The following is a 21,483-nucleotide window of genomic DNA, read 5'->3' on the forward strand; positions in this document are numbered from 1 at the left end:
AATAATTATTATATTATATAAATTAATAATTAATCAATAAAGTCATAGTGCTAATTTATAAAATTTATTCAATTATAATATCTGTAAATGTTATAATTATAATATAATAATTATTATATTTATTATGATGGATAATCCATATTTATTATATTATTATAATAAATGAGTATAATACTCCATGTTATTATGATGGATAATCCATATTTAAACTATCCATCATAATGATAAATATAATAATATAATTATTATTATTTATAATTAATAATTTATTAAAAATTTTACAATATTATTCTTTTTTATAAATAAAAAAAATAATAAATATATTTATAAATTTAAAATTTTGATATTCTCCAAACAATAGAAAGTAAAGTTACTAGAAATCATATTTCCAGAATTCATTTTCCCAGGAATCATTTTCCTTGCCAACTTTACTTTCACGACAACCAAACATGGCCTAATTACTTTTTATTTCCACATCTCTCTTGCTTTATCAATTTTACATTAAAATACATGTCGAATCCAAAATGCATATTCTTTGGGGTCGAAGGGAGTATTTTACTACTTTTGTTCGATTTCCGTTAGAAGTCTCATTTAAATTTACTAAAAATGACAATAAACTTTATCATTGCTTCTCATCTTTATTACACTAAATGTCATTATAAACATATTAAAATAAAATAAAGTAAAATAATTAAATAACACAAGTCATAAACGAGACTATTAATTGTGATGGGGACCGAAGGAAATACTACTACTACTAGTCGAATTATTATACCAGTACTACGCTACTCATGATTCAAAAAATCCGTACTAATTATACCAGTATTGCGATCTGCTCTTCACTAGCTCATCTGCACTCTGCAGTGTCAAAAATACAATTAAATTCACTTATTTTGGCCATGTTTTACAGTTGTTGAACGACAAAATAAAATTTCATTATTTGTGTCAAAATTGGTTGGATCTGAAATGAATAGAAGTAGACAAACATGCAAAATCATTTTCATTCAGTTGGTTGAATCGAATGACGAACAAGAAGCCCAGACACAATCTAATCAACATTTCTACAATCATTAACAACCTAAATTCAAAACCAAATTAATTTCACCGTATCATATATTGTCCCGACAAAAAAGTTTCAACAAAACAAAAACTAAAAAGATAAAAAAAATTAAAATCTTAATTAAATACCCATTACCAGAGAATCAGCACCAAAAAAAAAAAAAAGAAAAAAAGAAAATGTAAAATTATGGAGATCGGATCAGCAAAAATCATTCGGATTTGGAATGGTCAAAGCGGGCGCCCTTGGTCATCATGAGCTTAAACTCATGGAAATCAATGGTGCCGCTGCCGTCGATGTCGACGCCGCTGATCATCCTCTTGCAGTCGTCGAGCGAGCAGTCCTCGCCGATGCTGCGGAGGACCCTGTGGAGCTCGTCGGCGGAGATGGTGCCGTTGTTGTCGGCGTCGAAGATCTGGAAGGCGTGGCATAGGGTCTCGTGCACCTCGTCCACGTTGGTGTTGTTGAGGTCGATGAACTCGCGGAGGTCGATGAAGCCGTCGCCGTCGCCGTCCGCCTCGCGGATCATCCCGCGCAGCTCCTCCTCCGACGCCGGGTGCCCCAGGCTGCTCATGATCGCCCCCAGCTCCTCCGCGCAGATGCGCCCGTCCCCGTTCGCGTCGAATTTCTTGAACACCTTCTCCAGCTCCTCCTCCATTCGAGATGATGCCATTGCGCTTGTGTCGCTGTCAGGCTCCTGGTGTTGTTGTTTCTTCTTCTTGAACAGAGATCTGAGTCCTCCCATCAATTTGAGGATGGACTATGGAGGAGAGAGAGAGAGAGAAAGAGGGGGATTGGATTACGTGGTGGCAGGAACGTGAAGGGAGGCTATTTTTGTGACTCTGTTGGGAATGGAACCAACTACTGCTATTTGTTGATTTCATTTTGGGATATTCTTCTTACTAAACTACACACGATGTGATTATTGTTATTCAACGAATTTGGTGTTAATTTTGGTTATTTCTCTAATTGTAACGCTTACTTTTTAATTAATGAATTGCTGCAATTGCATTAGTGGCGTTGCTATGATTGGCAATTAAATCTTTTTTCCTACTTATTTTGAATTTGATTGATTCTCATTCTTAATTTGAGATTTGACTGTGTGGTGAAAATCTTGATACCAAAGGAATGAATGATGCCATTATTTAGTGCCAAAATTCTTTTGACAAAACTCACAATAAAAAACTAAACTAATATTCATAATAATACTCAGTACTAGTAATATTCAAAGATGTCTATTTAGTCTAACAATATGATGCAATGCCTTCATGTAAACAAAAAAAATTATAACTTAAGAAAATGAAATAAACTAGGAAGCAAATCCTAATTGATAAAGAAAAGAATATTAAAATCAATAATTTCTTATTATAAATTTATAATTAACGAGAATAGTAAATAAATATTGAAATAATTTTGAGAATTTAGGAAATTCTAAGTTATGGAAGGAATGAAAATCATAACTAATTAACTTCATTCATATATACATCATTTAATATTAGGAATATCTCGTATTATTATTTCTTAAACGTGTAGATTAAAATTTATTAAAAATGTTCCATAAATAGTCAACACAGACCATCCCATTGTCAGGCTCATGTCGGCGTTCGTTGCTCTCGGGCCAATTTGTTGGATCGAATATTTTATTTTTGTGGTTGTAGATATTATGGAGCATAAGTAGAAAAATTGTTGTTAAGGACTTGTTTGACGCTATTTTAAATAATTGAGCTAATATATATTATAATATTAAACTATTATTCAAAAAAATTACCAATATAATATTTAATAGTATATATTTTAAACTAGTAGAACCACATACAAATTTTAATATAAAATTATATTTTCCAAGGACATCCATATTATCATTTTTAATTCACAACACATGTAATAAATCGACCCTAAATCAGCTACATCTTATTTTCCAATTTTTTTATAATTTTATATTATTTTTAATTTAGAAAATAAATAACATAGATTAAAACGTTACAATAATAAAAGAGAGTGAATAGTGAATGTATTTGAAGATATAATGATGTATATTAAATGTTAAATAAAAATTAATAAAAAAATTGCCCGGCACAAAAAGACCCACAATAGGGCTGGAAAAATTGCCACACTGACGGCACCAGACGCCCTCCGATTTCTCCACCCATATTAGAGTCCTAAAAACCACAGCTTTTGGCCGACTAGTTTTAGGGCTCTATTATGAATACCCTAAAACTCTCTCTTTTCGCGAATATGAGTCCCATTTTTTTCATTTTAGTCTGTCCATAAAAAAGAGTCCCAGTTCACTAGTAGGGTCTCACATTCTAACTCATTCCACTCACATTCCATATTCCACTAACTTTTTTTCCACTCACTTTTTTAACATTTTTAAAAACCGTACTACCAAGAAATGAGACTCTTAATGAGCAGTAACTTTTATCTTTTACTCCACCTTCTATGCTTCATTTAGATTTTTTCTTCTGGCAAAAATATTTTTCTATACTACATCTACTACTAGAATAAATTCTTAAAAATCTATCTTTTATTTATCAATATTTTGTTAATCCATTATATAACTTATTATTAAAATAATTGGATTTTCTGATACTAAAAAAAATAGGTGTCGTTCGGTTGTCATAACTAATTATCTTATGATAATTCATCTAGTATTAAGTTGTGGGATTGTTTTAATTTGAAGGGGTTGCTATGAATATAACTATCACGTGATTATCTATCCATGACTAAATTATTTTCAATCTCATAAATTAAATACAATATCTATTTAATTTTGAAATATAATTTTACAAAACTAACAACATTATAGTAGTATATTATTTCTATAATTTGATTAAATTCAAAGTTAATAAAAATAGTGTATTAAATGCAAGACCCCAATTAGGCCTGCTTAACCGGTTCTCCGGTTCTTGGGTACCCGGAATCGGAACCGGAACCGATCGGGTAATCGAAGAACCGGACCCGGAGAATCCGGTTCTTACCCGGAACCGAATAATATATATTAAATTTAATTTTTTTTATTACAACTGAAGTATAGTAATTAATGGTAATTCATTTATTATTATCAAGGTTGGTTTTGATTCTTTAGTTTTACTAAATGTATTCATTTGCTACTTTGATATTGCTTAAAATAAATGCTACTCTTGGTTTGACAATATAATTTTCTAATTTATGTGTTTGGATCATTATTAACCATTATACTTTGAGTGCCTTAAACAAAAATAATTTTAACAGATCATGAAAGCTCTGAGAGGAGTCAAGGTGGAGGTTACTAATCGAGGAAACATGCGAAAGAATATACCGTAACTCTGGTTTGACATCACAGACAACTCGTGGGCTAATGTGAGAATCAAATTTCTTGATACTAAGTGGAGATAATGTAATTTTGTTATATATAAGTTAAATCTAGTTTGGTGTCAGATTAAAATTATGTAAATAATAAACAACTTTTCGTTAATTAGTATACTTAAATTAAAATTAAAACTACAAATCGGTTCCGGTTCGGAACCGGTACCGGCCGGTTCTAAACCGGAACTCCAAGATTCATGAGATTTTGCAACCGGGTATCCGGTCAACCGGACCGGGTAGAACCGGAACCGGCCGAATAAGCAGGCCTAGCCCCGATTATTCATGGAGCCAATGTGTTTTTGTCTTTTTGATGTAGTTATTCTTATGATTCATTTCGGATTTTTTTCGATTTGTATTGAGGTAATAAAAAAATGTAGTACATGGCAATAAAGTAAAAAAAATACTCCTACTTAAAAACAGTAAGTTTGATAACATATGATTCCATGTCGCTTTAATTGGGCCAAATAAGCCCAACTACGTCGTCAGAGACTCAGAGTCTCAGAGAGCACGAAATGAATAGTACTGTTATAAACATGAATGAAAATTAACGTCAAAACTAGTACTACTACGATTTTCATTATTTTTCTTGTTGAAAAACAACACCTCACCATTAGTATTATATTCCAAGAAGAAAATCAATATATTAGTTAGACATCAGGTTTTACTAGTGGAAGTTTGATTCGAGAGATGTTTTTTTTAACGGGCTAGGCTAACAATTATGCATCAAATCACATTAGAATTTATTAAAAACATTACAATATTATTGTACATCTTCTCACATTCAACAAAGTATATATATTAGAAGCTAAGGTAACCAACAAAACATATAACAATAACATCGGGGCCAATATTTACCAACGCATTCACCTCTAATGGATTTCTCTTTGAGACAACTCAAACTGCAAGTGGTGTCGCTTAAGCAAAGCCCAGTGTTCGTTTTGCTACGATTTCTACACACCTTTCTCGGAGCCTTCTCTCCTTGGATTTCAAACTGAGTAGTATCAGCATTTATTTCTGTATATTAATCATTCATAAAAATAAGTAAATTAGCCCTTCAAATGATACGACTTGGACTAAAAAAGGATTCAAAATTAATCTATACTATTAATTAATCAAGAAATAACCATGAGAAATTAGGAGGAGCATTAAGATAGGAAGAAGTATTGAAACATTTTTCATGATGAGTTTCATATTTCATAGGGGAGAAAAATGAGACCAATTGAAGTGGTTGTGATCTTATAAGGAGCAATAGCTGAGATTCGATTTATATATTTTTAAAAAATTTCCTAATTTGCTTCTTTGTTAGGATGTGTTAATGAGTTTAGCAGTTTGGATAGTATAGACCAATATAATGTGCATTGTTCGGCCAATTTATTGAAGTGTCTATTTCTTATTTTTGGTCTTTTGGAGGATATAATTGTATTAGATGATATTGATGAACAATACAATAACTCATTTATTCTTAAAAAAACATAATGATGACGGAAATTTGATGAGAATTGATGGTTATTCGCTATTCAATTCAAACACCGCTAAGTAAAATATCACAAATCCCCTACTTTTCAACAAGTTATTAATAATCCTTTTCAAATCTCACACTATAATCTTTATCAAATCTTCCAAATCTTTTTTTCGGATATCTTTTTAAATATTTTTTACAAACTAATAATAGTACTTTTATTCCAACATAATAACACAGTTCCATATCATAAATATTAGGGATGTCAATCGGGCCAGCCCACCGGGTTTCGGGCCAACCCTATTTGGGTTGCAGGTCAATCGGGTGCGGGCTAATCGAGTTGTGATTTTCTTCAGGTTATAAAAGTTCAACCCTAACCCAAGAAGCTTGGATTTCGGGCTAGCCCAGCGGGCTAATTGGGTTGCTATCGATAAAATTAACATGCGATCAATCCAATAAATAATGGTGAAAATTAGTTATATTTATAAAATGTAAAATATTTTATTATGATATATTTGAGATATATGCTTAAACTCAAACATAAACAACATCATATACTAATATTTGAGATTTATGCAAAACAAAACATAAACATCAAGAAATTTTAAAGCATATTTTAGAAATTTAAATATATTTTTTTAGTGAATTTGAAGTTTCTAATTAATATATCTATTAGCATGTTAATAAAAATTTAATACTCCATTTATATATTTAATATATAAAAGTGAAAGTTATTTATGTAGTAATCTATATCATAAAATAATGAATGAAGTGTCGAATTAGAGTCAAACAAATAGAACAATAGAAATTTTATCGGGTTTTCGGACAAACCCATCGGGTTTTCGGGTCTGGCCCTACGGGTTGCGGGCTAATCGGGCTTTAATTTTATCGGACTAGAAATTTTCAGTCCTAGTCCTATAAATTTGGCGGGCTATTCGGGTTGGCCCATGGGTTGCGGGCTACATTGACATCCCTAATAAATATGTTTCGTACGCTTTGCTATGTTTTATTAAATATTTCCTCTAAATGTGTTAGCTTAGCAAGACTCTCACACCTTGATTATCTCACACACTCACTCGGTATGAACAATCACTCACACACACAAAGAACACACACTAGAATCTTGATGAAAATTGAGAGAGTTTTCTTGGAGAAAGGGATTCTCTTTTATTGACTAAAATCTTACTCTAAGATACAAAAGCCGAGCTATTTAAAGCTGGCACAAGAGTGGTAACTGCCACTAACCAATCAAGAAACAAGAAACAAGAATTGTAACAAACTAACTAACTTTCTAACGGTTAGTTTCTAACTCTTGAAACTGCTTCCCTCTTCTATTCCTTCCAGAATTCTGAGTGTGCACTCATTCTAACAAATCTCCACCTGAGTACACACCTCAGATCTTACAGCAAACATTTATCAGTTCCTTGCAGTGATCAAACTTGTCCCTTCCTAGGGACTTAGTAAGCATATCAACTGGATTGTGCAAAGTGTCAATCTTGACCACCTTCACTCTTCCTTTCTCAACTTCATCTCTAATGAAATGTAGTCTCACATCTATGTGCTTGCTTCTCTCATGAAAATATTGATGTTTAGCCAAGCACATAGCTGAGCTACTATCACAATGTACCACCATGGTCTTTTGTTTCAAACCAAACTCTGAGATAACACCTTGAATCCAGAAACTCTCTTGCACAGCTACTGTGAGAGCCTGTACTCAGCCTCTGTTGTTGACAAAGCCACAACACTCTGCAGTCCTGACTTCCAGCTGATCACAGTGCCAAATAAGGTAAAAAGATAACTAGTTTGGGACTTTCTATTATCAAGATTTGTAGCATAGTTTGCATCACAATATCCCACCACCAACTCTTCACTCTCTTTATCACAGCCACTAAACACAATACCCCAACTACTAGTGTTCTTCATATACCTCAAAATCCACTTAAGAGCATTCCAATGCTCCTTCCCAGGATCAGCTATATATCTGCTAGTTACTGAGATAGCATGGGCCAAATCTGGCCTAGTACAGATCATAGTGTACATGACACTTCCAACCACACTAGCATAAGGAATAGACTCCATCTCCCTTGCTTCTTGCATAGACTTAGGGGCCTGCTCCTTAGATAGTTTAAAACTCTGTGATATAGGAGTTGAAGCAGCTTTGGCATTATCCATCTTGAACCTTATCAGAACCTTCTCAATATAATCAGTTTGAAATAGCCATAGTTTCTTAGAACCTCTGTCTCTCTCAATGTTAATCCCCAGGATCTTTCTTGCTTCACCCAGATCCTTCATTTCAAAACAAGACATTAGATCTGCCTTAACCTTATTCATCTCAGTCATAGATGGTCCAGCAAGTAGCATGTCATCCACATAAAGTAGTAGATAGGCAACTGGTGTACTCCCCTTCTTCTTTATGTAAATGCAGTCATCAAACTTTGATCTTACAAAGCCAATACTCATCATTTGCTCATCAAATTTCCTGTTCCACTGCCTGGGGCTTTGTTTTAACCCATAGAGACTCTTCTTCAACAAGCAGACCTTACCTTCCTCTCCAATCTTCACATACCCCTCAGGCTGCTCCATGAAAATAGTCTCTTCAAGGTCTCCATTGAGAAAAGCAGTCTTCACATCAAGCTGCTGTAACTCCCAATTGAATTTATTTACTACAGCCAGCAAGATCCTGATAGAGGTGTGCTTCACAACTGGAGCAAACACCTCATTAAAATCCACACCCTCCTGCTGTGTAAACCCTCTTGCCACCAACCGAGCCTTAAACTTAATTTTGGTCTTGTCAGTGGCTTCAACTTTCCTCTTAAACACCCACTTGCAGCTCATAGGTTTCCTTTCTTTCCCACCAGAACTTAGCTGAGATTTATCCACCAAAATCCATGTCTTATTCTTGAGTAAAGACTCAATTTCATCATTCATAGCTTCTATCCACCTTTCTCTGTCTTTGCTCTTCATAGCTTCATTGTAAGTAAGAGGATCAGTAAGCTCAATGTTCTCCGCAGCACATAATGCATAATAGACCTCATCAGAATATTTCTTAGGAGGTCCCACATTTCTCTTGCCTTTATCTCTGGCAATCTGGTATTCTCTGGCAGGTTCAGATGTAGCTCCACCTTGACTGGAACCACCTTCATCCTCAGTCTCTGACTCACTCTCAGAGCCACTAGCTCCACCTACACCCAAACCACTAGACTCCACCCTGAATAAGTCACTGTCATCTTCATCATGGGATAAATCATTCTTTAGATAAGGCATGTGAGTTTCAGTGAACACCACATCCCTACTAATAATCACCTTCTGCTTTCCAGGCTCAATGCACCAGAGCCTATAACCTTTGACTCCCCTCTGATAACCAAGCATGACACACCTCAGTGCCCTAGCTTCAAGTTTACTTTGTCTAGCATGTGCAAATGCTGCACACCCAAACACCCTGTACCTTGTGTAATCACTATGAGCTCCATACCACATAAAATCTGGAGTTTCTGACTTTATAGCTGTAGCAGGGCACTTGTTGATTAGAAAAACAGCAGTATATACTGCCTCTCCCCAGAACTTGCTGCTCAAACCAGAGCCTAGAAGTAGACACCTAACCCTCTCCATAATAGTTCTGTTCATTCTTTCTGTAACCCCATTTTGTTGGGGGTTGCAGGGGACTGTTCTGTGTCTCTTCATCCCTTTTTCTTTGCAAAACTGATCAAACTCAGAGGATAGAAATTCTAAGCCATTATCAGTCCTAAGGCACTTCACACTCTTGCCTTTCTCTAACTCCAACTCCTTGCACCATATTCTAAACTTAGAGAAAGTTTCTGACTTATCTTTCAAAATATACACCCATAATTTCCTAGTGTAATCATCAATAATAGACAAGTAATACCTCCCTCCTCCTACTGAATTTACAGGAGAGGGTCAAAGATCACTATGAATATAGTCAAGAGGAGAAGTAGATGAGTGTGTACCAGTTGTGTATGGAGCTTTCTTAGCCTTCCCCAGAATGCACTGCTCACAGGGATCCATCATCTTATAGCTATTCTCAGGAATCAGCCCCTTCTTCACTAGCTCTTTCATACTCCCTTCTGCTGGATGGCCAAGTCTCATATGCCACAGCCTTAAATTTCCATCAGAAGCTGCATAGCTTTCACCATCAACAGCCATAGCAGTGAGATAGTAAAGAATGTGGTCTCTGTCAACCTTCATGATTACTTGATCCCCTGATGTCACAAACATTTTCCCTTGATTTAACAAGATGTTGAAACCTTTCTGCTCCAACATCCCCAGAGAGATCAAATTTCATCTCACCTCAGGGATAAACCTCACTTCAGTCAAGATCTTGATAGAGCCATCTTGGAGTCTCAGCTTCACATTTCCAACCCCTCTGATATTACAAACATGATTATTTCCCAGTAGAACTGTTCCATCTGCCTCCTTGAGATCATGAAACCAGCTCTTGTTGGGGCACATGTGGAAGCTGCATCCAGAATCCATAATCCACCTCTGACTCACCCCTTTATCTACAACATTCAGGAGTTGGGCAGGAGGATCTACACCCTCTACACAATCAGAGGTGTTCTGACTCTTGCCCTCAGATGCTTGCTTCCTCTTCCAAGCAAAGCAATCCTTCTTTAAATGTCCAGGTTTCTTGCACCAATGACATGACCTGGTTTCTTTCTGAGTATCAGAGGTGGATCCCTTGGAATTTTCCTCATACTTCTTCTTGAACTTAGGCTTCTTGAATTTCTTGACATTAAGAGCCTCTGGAGCTTGCACATCAGTGCTTTTACTGTTAGTCTTCTGAAGCTCCTTGGCCATAAGAGCTGAGTATACCTCGGTGTAAGTGATAGGCTTATCTCTGCCATAGATTATGGCATCACTTAGTTGATCATAGGAGCTAGGAAGAGCATTGAGTGTCAAGATAGCCTTATCTTCATCTGAAATCTTCACATCCACAGAGCCAAGATCATCAATAATCTTGTTGAACTCCTCTAACTGCTCTATGATGGATGTACCTGCAGCAAAACTGTAGGAGTATAGCCTCTTCTTTAGGTAAAGTCTATTTGCTAGGGACTTAGCCAAATAGACTTCATCTAGTTTTTCCAGAATCCCCACAGCAGTCTTGCATTCTTGAACATCTCTGAGCACTTTGTCTCCCAGACACAAGATCACTGCACTGTGGGCTTTGAGTTGCATCTCTTCCATCTTTGCCTGGGACTTTTCATCAACAGCTGGAGCCTTTCCCTTCTCTGCAGGTGCAAGAACCGCAGCCAACCCTTGCTGAATCAACACAGCCTTCATTTTCATCTTCCATAGCCCATAATCATTTTTGCCCGTGAACTTCTCTGCATCTAGTCTTGCTGTCATCTTGAAAATCGCCTGGAACTAGGCTTCAAGAACTTCCCACAGACGGCGCCACTTGTTAGCTTAGCAAATCTCTCACACCTTGATTATCTCACACACTCACTCGATATGAACAATCACTCACACACACAGAGAACACACACTAGAATCTTGATGAAAATTGAGAGAGTTTTCTTGGAGAAAGGGATTCTCTTTTATTGACTAAAATCTTACTCTAAGATACAAAAGCCGAGCTATTTAAAGCTGGCACAAGAGTGGTAACTGCCACTAACCAATCAAGAAACAAGAAACAAGAATTGTAACAAACTAACTAACTTTCTAACGGTTAGTTTCTAACTCTTGAAACTGCTTCCCTCTTCTATTTCTTCCAGAATTCTGAGTGTGCACTCATTCTAACAAAATGAATACTCCATCCGTCCTATAAAAATTGGCCATAGTCCGTCCCATACAAATAGTCACATATTTATTTATGGTAATCTTTTTCTCCTTTTTTTTACTTTTTTATTTATGGACCCGCCATCCACTACACAATTTCAATTACTTTTTACACATTCTTTCTTACAGTCTTACTTTATCAAATTACGCATTAAAACACGTGTCAATCCTAAAGGGTCAATTTCTATAGGACGGAGGGACTTCCTTCGTTGGGGGAGCAGAGCAGTCAAAGAATGAAAAAAAGAGTATTATGAATCAAAAGCAAAAAAATCACGATTCTATAAACAAATCCACTAAATTTTTTCTATTTCGGAGTTTTGAGATTTGTATTAAAGGAATAAAAAAAATTATTTATGACAATAAATTAAATAATTTATTAAAAACAGTAAATATAGTACTCTCTCTGTCCCACTTCAAGTAAGGCGTTTATTTTTTGCCGTTGTTTTGCGAAAATAATAATAAATAGTTAAACTGGAGAAAAAGTAAAGTAAGAGAGAGAAGAATAATAATAAAAGAGAGTCGTATATATATTGATATCTTACTTACTTTACTTTATCTCTACTCTAACTATTTATTACTATAATTTTTGCAAAACAATATCCGATAAAGTGTCTCACTTATAGCGGGACGGAGATACATGTGATATTTGTTTTAGTTGGGCCAAAATAAGCCCAAATTCGCCCGAGAGCACAAAATGAAGTGCATGAAACAAAATAAACTTATAGCGGGACAGAGATATATGTGATATTTGTTTTAGTTGGGCCAAAATAAGCCCAAATTCGCCCAAGAGCACATAATGAAGTGCATGAAACAAAATAAACGTCAAAACTCAGAAGACGCAAAACATACGACTTTGAGAATGATACAGTAATTAATTTCTTGAAAAAACGCTAACATTTAAAGTATTATACTATCATTGAACTAATTTATTACTCTAAACCTAACTTCAAGACTATTTCTATAATTGATATTTTATTAAGAATTTTAATTTAGTACAAATTGAAAACTTTTACATAAATTTGCATAATTTATTGCCATTAGTGATAAAATTGAAATATAAGTAATATTTTGAAAATATTCATGTGATATTAGGATTTAGGGAAATTTAATCATTGGAGATTTTATTTATTAATAATAGTATTTGAAATTAAGTGAATGTAAATTTATAAATTAATATTGCAAAATTAGGATATCTTCATAATAAATACTCCATCTATCCCATTAAAAATGAAACGTTTTCCTTCATTAAATTACAAAACAACACTACAAAAAATCTCATGCCGAAAACCAAATGTTTCATATTTATTGGGATGGAGGGAGTAAAATTTATCCATATATCAAGGTAAAAAACAAAGAAAAAATGCGGGAAATAGAAACACGGAAAAATACCAAAAAATGAGTTTTATAAGAAATAAAGGGTCTCATTTTATTATTTTCATATTAATTAATGCAGATATTGATAAATCTGTGCATTATAAAAAAAATTAGAAAGTGTAAACAACGACAAAATTTTAATTATGTATGAGTACCAGAACTCATTAAGAAATTACATAAGAAATTGCTGACAGAAATGTGGCGGAAATCATATGTCAGCAATATAACGGAGTGACAAAAAGCCCATATAGGGCCTGAAGGTGTTTTAGTCCGAAAAAACATCATTCTTTAGTGTATTAAATGTTAGGGTCATCTGACGTTATTTTTTTTATTATAGGTTTATGGTATCAGTATCACAATCCAAAAAGTTAAGGACTATTGATGCAGTTTACTCTTTACTATAAAACTAATACTCCCTCCGTCCCGGAGTATTAGGCTCACTTCTTTTGGGCACATGATTTAAGGAATTGATATTTAAATAGTTAAAGTGGAGAGAGTAAAGTATGAGAGTGGAAAAAAGTAGGGGAGAGAAGAGAGAAAAAAGTAGGTGGAGAATAAAATAAGATAGATGCTTTTTGCTAAAAAAGGAAATGAGTCTAATATGTTGGGACATCCCAAAAAGGAAAGTTGGTCTAATACCTTGGGACGGAGGGAGTATATAAAAGTATTACTCACATTTTATTAATTTTTTTAACATATTTTCTATTACATTTTTTGAAACTCGCAACCGATCAACTTGTTCCATCTATCGGTGGACGTTGGGAGTAATTCTCTTTGAGAAAAAGAGATATTTGTCTCCGTTTTCTTTGCTCTTCTGTTTAGCAATAGCCAGCCTAATAGCACATCATCTATTAGTAGACGAAAAAAGTCTTTATCGGAACAAAAAACACTTACTATGAAAAAGACTTATTAGTGCAATAGTGTGAATGGAGTACTAATGTAGTATAGTAGGGCTATGGATCTCAGTGATTCTCTTCGAGAAAAAGAGATAGTTGTCTCCGTTCTCTTCGGCCTTTGCTCTTCTGTTTAGCAATAGCCAGCCCAATAGCACATCATCTATTAGTGGACGAAAAAGTCTTTTTCGAATCAAAAAACACTTACTATGAAATTGACTTATTAGTGTGAATGGAGTACTAATGTATTATAGTAGTAATACGACTTAGTGTGAATGGATCTCAGTGTGATTTTTCATTTATTCTTCATGATTTTTGCATTTCATTATAATTTCCCTGTATTTGTATGATACAGAAGCACTTGTGCCATTGAAGATAACGCGACTTGTATCTCATTTTTTTATTTGAGCAAATAATTAATTGGTTAAAACGAGCTTTCAAGTCGAAGACCATTCTTAATGGTACACTAAAACCGAAAATGGAGTAGATAATTAGCTTCAATGGTACTCTAAAACCAATCTAGTTTTTTTGTTTTTGAGTAAAAAAATAGTACATATTTTTATATTTACACTTAACCAAAACCAAAAACTTTTTCAAATTTTATGAGTAAAAAAAGCATAATATTGAGAATATCCTTTTAAGATTAAGTTTAGTGTAAATGGTTGGCATGAAATTATATTTAATGTGACATTAATACTAAAATTAGGGTTGACAAAACATACCGAAATACCGCACTTACCATACCGAATTTTCGGTATACCACACTTTTCGGTACGGTATGATACCTTACCGGTAGATTAAGGTACGGTAAAGGTATGGATTTTGCATATACCGCGGTATTACCGCATCATACCGCAATTACGGTATGTACTGCAAAATTACGGTATATATACCGTAATTTTGCGGTATATACCGTTAATAAATATTTTTTTTAATATATATATTATTTATAAAATTATAATATTTATATTTTTAAAACTAAAGAAAGATTAGAGGCATAATTCGTAAAGCAGTAGCAACCATCATTAATTCATTATTCTGTCCTAATTCTAAATCTCAATTCTTCAATATTTTATATATCAAACAAGTATGATTTGCGGTATACCGCGGTATACCGCAACACGGTAGCATACCGAAATATCGGTAAGGTAAAGTTTTCAAATTTTGACATACCGAATTCTCGGTATACCGCAATGCGGTATACCGAAAAATTCAGTAAGGTATAGGTATGGCATTTAGTCATACCGCAATTTGTGGTACGGTATGCGGTATGGCATTCTCGGTGCGGTATACCGTACCGTGCCAACCCTAACTAAAATGAGTTTCATTAATCAGATAGTCAAGAAATTATTGGATCGGTCTTAAAAAAATCATAAATAAAGTAACTATGCAGCGTTCTTATGAGGTACACATTGATAATTCATAAAAAACGATGAAATTAACCGAGCTTATATTATTATGATATAAATAATGAGGCATTAGTTATGGTTAGTCATTGTGTTTATGGAATTTAGTTTTTATAATTCACCTTTCAATGTTTGCTCTTTCTGGCCTCTTTGCGGTTTGTTCTCTTAGATCCATCTCCATAAATTCCAATGCAGAAAAGAGAAAGAAAAGAAAATGAGAAATTTATTTTTGAATAAAGAATCCGAACATATGGAGAGCTCTTTTACTAAAATCGTTTTCATAAATGCTCGTGAGTTTTGAATTGTTCTCGGCCAATTTTCATTGGCTCTTCTTTTGGTTATTTTAAATATTATTGATCTTAGGTTGATTAAATTATTGTATATCCCAGTATAATGTAATATGAAATAGATCTGCAATAACGATTCTGCCGGTGCATGCACAATCAATTATATCATTATATGACAGCATCACTTCAATTTCTAATAATTTAAATACAGTTCTCATGTAAGTAGACTACAGTTGGTGTGATTTCCCAACTTTGGTCATCGTAGCTTCTCATCAATCCATAAAAAGTAACTAAAAATAACAAATTCATCCACTCCAAGATACAAATCAATAAGAAAAGGGTTAACAACCACTCCAGTGCAGTTAGTAATTTGCAGCTACTTTACTTATTTTGTAAAAGTGACTTCATAGGAGTATATTCTACTTCCTCTGTACCAAAATATTAAACTCATTTCTTTTGGACATAGGAATTTAGGTGGTGTTGTTTAGTATTGTAAGTGAAGTTGGTAATAAAGTAGATTAAGTGATGTGATTTAAAAAAGGTGTTAATTAAACTGTAGTCAAATCATATTTAAATTCCTTAAGTTTTACCATAAATAAAAATGGCTCAAGTGTGTTAGGACACCCCAAAGTGGTACACAAGTCTAATATCATATGACGGAAGGAGTTCCAATAGTTACTTCTACTATTTACAATTATGTTTTTACTAGTAAAATCCTTGGCATAGTGGTGTTCAAACGCATAGTTTGTACTAGTAAAGAATTCAACAACAATAAAATGTACTACTCCTTGAGAATTTCAAATCATATTGAATAGACAAGAGAGGCCAAACACTGAATGACTTGGTCCATCAAAAATTCTCCTATTTTTAGCATAAACAAGTGCTAAACGTATTTAGGAAGGTAACAAGCATGCAAAATTAATTTGTATTTGTGCAAAGATGAACAAAATGATAAGGCGCTGAGAATAGAGAAATAGTGCAACACGAAGAATCATGCAGTAGAAGCATAAAAAACACACTACTAATAAATTATAAATCCAACTAAATTCATCCTTCCATTGGAAAAGACCAATTTCGACCGTGGCTAAACGCGCGCAATTCCCAAAAGGGCTCTCACATGGATCACCCACACACTGACCCATCCATTACAAGTTGCATAAGCAAATTATTTATATTCGAATTTCACCCTTTTACTTTTTATTTAAAATATATTTAGGTTATCGCAATAGGGCTGCAGCCCACAAATGAATCCATCACTGTTGCAGCCCTATTGCAAGTTCCAACACAAAATTTTTGTGTCTGCCGCCGGTAATGACAAATGCCATGCAACAGGGCTGTTTTTAGGCATAATTGTGGCTACAAATAATACAATTTTAAAAATATTAGTATAAAAATTACACTTTAGTTTTACATAGTCCACGCTTAAAGTTGAGCCCACACAAATTCTATTTTATACTAGTTACAACTTTTCCAGCAACTAGTGCAAGTTTATTTTTTTACGAGTATTTTCATGTTATGCAATGACATTCTAGATGCATTTGACGATGAATACTTGAGATTGTTGATAACCAAAGACTGCCAATACATGCTCAATATGTACAAGACACAACATAACTTCCTCAATATTCTTATCAGTGTCAATTGCATGCATTGGGAGTGGAAAATTCATCCATCAATACGGAGATTGAACTATACCACTAGTCGTGGCACCTATCTGGACAATTTCATAGACGCAGTTGTCGAACTTGAAGCTTGTGAATTTGGCATGCATTTTTAACAATATGTTTGATAGTTTGACTTATGTTGCAAGCTTCACGGCCAATGGACACCAGTACGAAAAGAGCTACTACCTTGGAGACGACATGTATACCAAGTTAGTCGACTTTCATCAAGACCTTTTTTTGTTCAGTTAATCTAAAAAGAGCTCGCTCGCTCAGAACCAGAAATCGACGAAAAGACGTCAAAAAGTGCTTTTGGTATGGCATGGATTTATGGTGCCCATGGTGTAAACTATGAACGCACTATTATTGTGATGAAAAATCCAGGACGCACGGTCAACCACCCATGTGCATGCGTGTCTCTGCTTTTTTGTCCATGTGTGTCACAATACTTTTATATTGCAGCAGTTGCTTTACATATTTATACGATCAAATTTAAAAGATATTGACATAAGGATCACTCTTTAATTAATTACACATATTAATCGATTCGTTTCACAAGTAACTAAACACTACCCAAACAAATACCGACACTTGCCTTTGGCTTGACTTCGCTTTAGTGTTCCTAGTTGAAACGTTGCATTCGATCAATTTCTGATTGCTATTCTGGTAATTAATTTAATATTTTGTACCACTAGTTGATAGAGTGGAACTCAAATTATTCAATGACCTAGTATTATTAATTATTGATCATGACATGGCATCATTTGTCATAATTCAGAAATTTGAATTTGTAAAATACATACGTAGCCATTAAAAAAAGAAATCATGTAGCCATCCCATGCACCTAACTCTTAAATATATATACCGATGCGTTTGCCCATTTTTGTCTACAATTTGTCGATCTAAAAATAATTAATGGAGGAAGTCCCATGCTTCCGGCAGACCGATCAGCCGCCGGAGTTCGGCCGCTACATCACCGTTCTCAGCATTGATGGCGGCGGAATCAAAGGAATTCTCCCCGCCGTCATCCTCGATTTCCTCGAATCGCAACTACAGGTCTTCATTAATTCAATCATACATATTTAGTGTCAATTGATTTGACATTATAATAATGGGGGCAGGAGGTAGATGGGGAGCAAGCGAGAATCGCCGACTACTTCGACGTGATTGCCGGAACGAGCACAGGCGGCCTCGTGACGGCGATGCTCACCGCTCCAAATCAAAGCAACCGCCCTCTCTACTCCGGCAAGGGCATCAAGCCTTTCTACCTAGAAAACTGCCCCAAGATTTTCCCCCAAACACAGTTAATACGTTTTTCATCTAGACTAGTGAATTCAAACACAATTAGTCAATGATTCACTCTAAATTTGAAATCCATGTGATTTAATTTGTGCAGCTCTCTCATTCCCTACGGAAGACTAGTGAAGTCGTTGCTCGGGCCGTTGTACGACGGAAAGTACCTCCACAGCGTCCTCAAAGACGAGCTGCAGAGCATCAAGCTCAGCCAAGCCATCACAGATGTCATCATCCCCGCTTTCGACATCAAACGGATGCAGCCGGTCATTTTCTCCACTTACGAGGTACCTAATTTCAAGTTCACTATCCAATTTTCGGGTTCTGGATCCACCACTGTTTATAACTACTTAAATTGGCCAGGCGAAGAGAAATCCGTTACTGGATGCTAATTTCGCGGACATCTGCATCAGTACTTCGGCCGCTCCAACGTTTCTCCCCGGGCACGTGTTCACCACCACGGACGGGCAGGGGAAGTCGGTAGAGTATAATCTGATCGACGGTGGCGTCGCTGCAAATAATCCCGTAAGTGTGTGAATAATATATAATTGAATTAAGTTGAGTTGGAATTGATATGGGAAGGAAATGATGTTGCAGACTCTGATTGCTATAACGGAAGTGATAAGGCAAATGTTCGACAGCAGCGTTGACTACTTCCGAATGAAGCCGGTTGACTATCCTCGGCTTCTGACGATATCGATCGGCACCGGAGCGGCGAGAGTTGACGAGAAATTCGACATAAAGCGTGCCTCAAAATGGGGGATCCTGGACTGGCTGCTGGAGGGCGGCACCACGCCGTTACTTGAGATATTTAGCCAAGCAAGTGCGGATATGGTTGATATTCACACTTCTCTGTTGTTCCAAGCCCTTCAGTCCCAAGACAATTACCTCAGGATCCAGGTCACATTTATTTAAGTACCTTGATTAATTAGGTGTGCATAATTATGTGTGAGATTAATCAGTTAATTGGTAATTATTGTAGGATGATGAGCTGACTGGAATTGAGAATTCGGTTGATATTGCGACCGAGGAGAACTTGAAAAGGCTTGTGGCAATAGGTGAAAGGCTGCTGAATGGTCCAGTTTCAAGAGTCGATTTGATTTCTGGCTTAACTGAGCCTGTCAACAATGGAGGCACTAATGCAGAAGCTCTCAAGAGGTCAATTATTTATTCCAATATTAATTACACATGTTTTGATGGTGTCTTTTACTCATATTTTAGTAGTTGGGGAATGGGAAGATTGAAATTTGTTATGCACTCACACCTAGTGCTGACAAATTGTCTCAGTCAATCCAACCTTATTGAAAAATTCGAGATTAAGGTAAAGTTTGAATATGATACTAAATTAAGGGCAGACAAAATATTGGACCATTAATAAATTTATACATGTGTTAGCATATTTTGTGTTCCAAATATCAAAATTTTCTAGACAATGTTCCCAATTTACTGACTTGCCTTCGAAATCTCAAGTTTGGCAAGTTTTGATTTATATTACACTAGACATAATTTGGAGACAAAAATGTGCAGATTTGCTCATATATTGTCGAGTGAAAGGAAACTTCGTTTGGGTTCGAAGAGAAGTGAAATGCGCAGCACAGTCCCGCAGATGAGGATGAGGCATGCCAAATTCGGGAAGAGCTTCAAGATTACCAATACTCACACCAACACTTTGCGTTCCTATCCAATGTGTTCCTTCAAAGCAATCACACCACGTCTTCAAGTGTTACTATGAAACATTGATTTTAGTGTTATACCACTTCCCTTCCCTGTTCATTTTTCATGTGTGTAAGACCGTACGGTATTAATTATCAACAAATTATGAAATTGGATGGTTGAAGTTTCATGCTGGTAGGGAGATGTGATCATCGTATTTATGGGTGGATGTGTGCTTTGATGGCAATATGAGAGGACCACGATTGAAATGGAGTAGGGTCATACATCTTTTTAAATTATGGCTATGGTCTCAAATTTCCGTGTAGTCTATTGTTACTATTGATACTATGTAAATCCATAATGATTGTTTGTTGAAATCATGGCTTGTTTCATTTTTCATTGGCTTAATGTCTTCATTGGCTTAGGGATAGATTAGTCCGAGGTGCATATATTATTAATCTATAGCTTGACCAATTAAAGTTTGATCATTTTTTTTGTGACATTATTGATTAGAGTCAATGATAGGGACAACCATTGATATAAGATGAGAAAAAGTGGGAGCTGTTCAGATTGTGCTATTCTTTTAATCAGGTGGGTAGTGGGTATCACTCTCTTTCATCTCTTTTCTTTTTAACTTCAAGTTAATTACTATGGTTGCCTGTCATTATCTGGGTAAATTTTTAAGTAATTTGATATAGCGTACAACTCGACTGAACTCATTGTTTATAATTATTGTACAGTCTGTCTCTAGTTTGTTTGAAACATTTAATAAGATTAAATCAATACAACTTAACAAGTCATTTGATTTTTAAAATTATCTCATTACGTCCAATTAATTACTACCCCATTCCCCTCTTTCCATTTAAATTTTAAATGTTATGCATCTTTTTATTTTTCTTTTTCTTTGTTTTAGTACTATATATGTCCAATAGTAACCAAGGATTTTACGAGTGATTTAATCAAATAAAACTAGCCAGGGTCCAATTAATTACTATACCATTCAGGACTTGTATATTCATTTATACTGTCATACATAGGTCGTCCCATCTATCTCTACGTGCCATACGATACAATTGGCACAATAAGTGTCATGAATTCTGTTGGCGTTAGACCCATCAAAATTCGTTTTTTCCAGTCTTATTAATTTTGAAAAGTAAAACGAAAATTGGTGTGGTCAATTTAATAAATTTTTATTACAGCCTTCTAACCAACATTGGTGGACCCAACAACGGTGTTGCCACGACAGCGGTGTGATGATA

At 35.1% G+C, this 21,483-nt stretch overlaps 1 protein-coding gene and 1 pseudogene across 1 annotated transcript; one reads left to right on the plus strand and one right to left on the minus strand.

Moving 5' to 3' along the window:
- Positions 1 to 983: 983 nt before the first annotated feature.
- LOC125211241 (putative calcium-binding protein CML25 pseudogene) lies at positions 984 to 1,939 on the minus strand (annotated as a pseudogene).
- A 16,183-nt stretch (positions 1,940 to 18,122) lies between these two features.
- On the plus strand, positions 18,123 to 20,623 carry LOC125211236 (patatin-like protein 2). The gene is made up of 7 exons (XM_048110959.2): positions 18,123 to 18,334; positions 18,400 to 18,581; positions 18,675 to 18,858; positions 18,935 to 19,096; positions 19,169 to 19,471; positions 19,554 to 19,729; positions 20,099 to 20,623. Exons 1-7 carry the CDS (start codon positions 18,194 to 18,196, stop codon positions 20,301 to 20,303), a joined length of 1,353 nt encoding a protein of 450 aa, XP_047966916.1. The 5' UTR covers positions 18,123 to 18,193; the 3' UTR covers positions 20,304 to 20,623.
- The last annotated feature ends 860 nt before the right edge of the window (positions 20,624 to 21,483 follow it).

The sequence above is a fragment of the Salvia hispanica genome, chromosome 3 (assembly GCF_029641045.1).
Source record: "Salvia hispanica isolate PSC_SH4W2 chromosome 3, Shi_PSC_v1, whole genome shotgun sequence".
NCBI classification, from domain to species: domain Eukaryota; kingdom Viridiplantae; phylum Streptophyta; class Magnoliopsida; order Lamiales; family Lamiaceae; genus Salvia; species Salvia hispanica.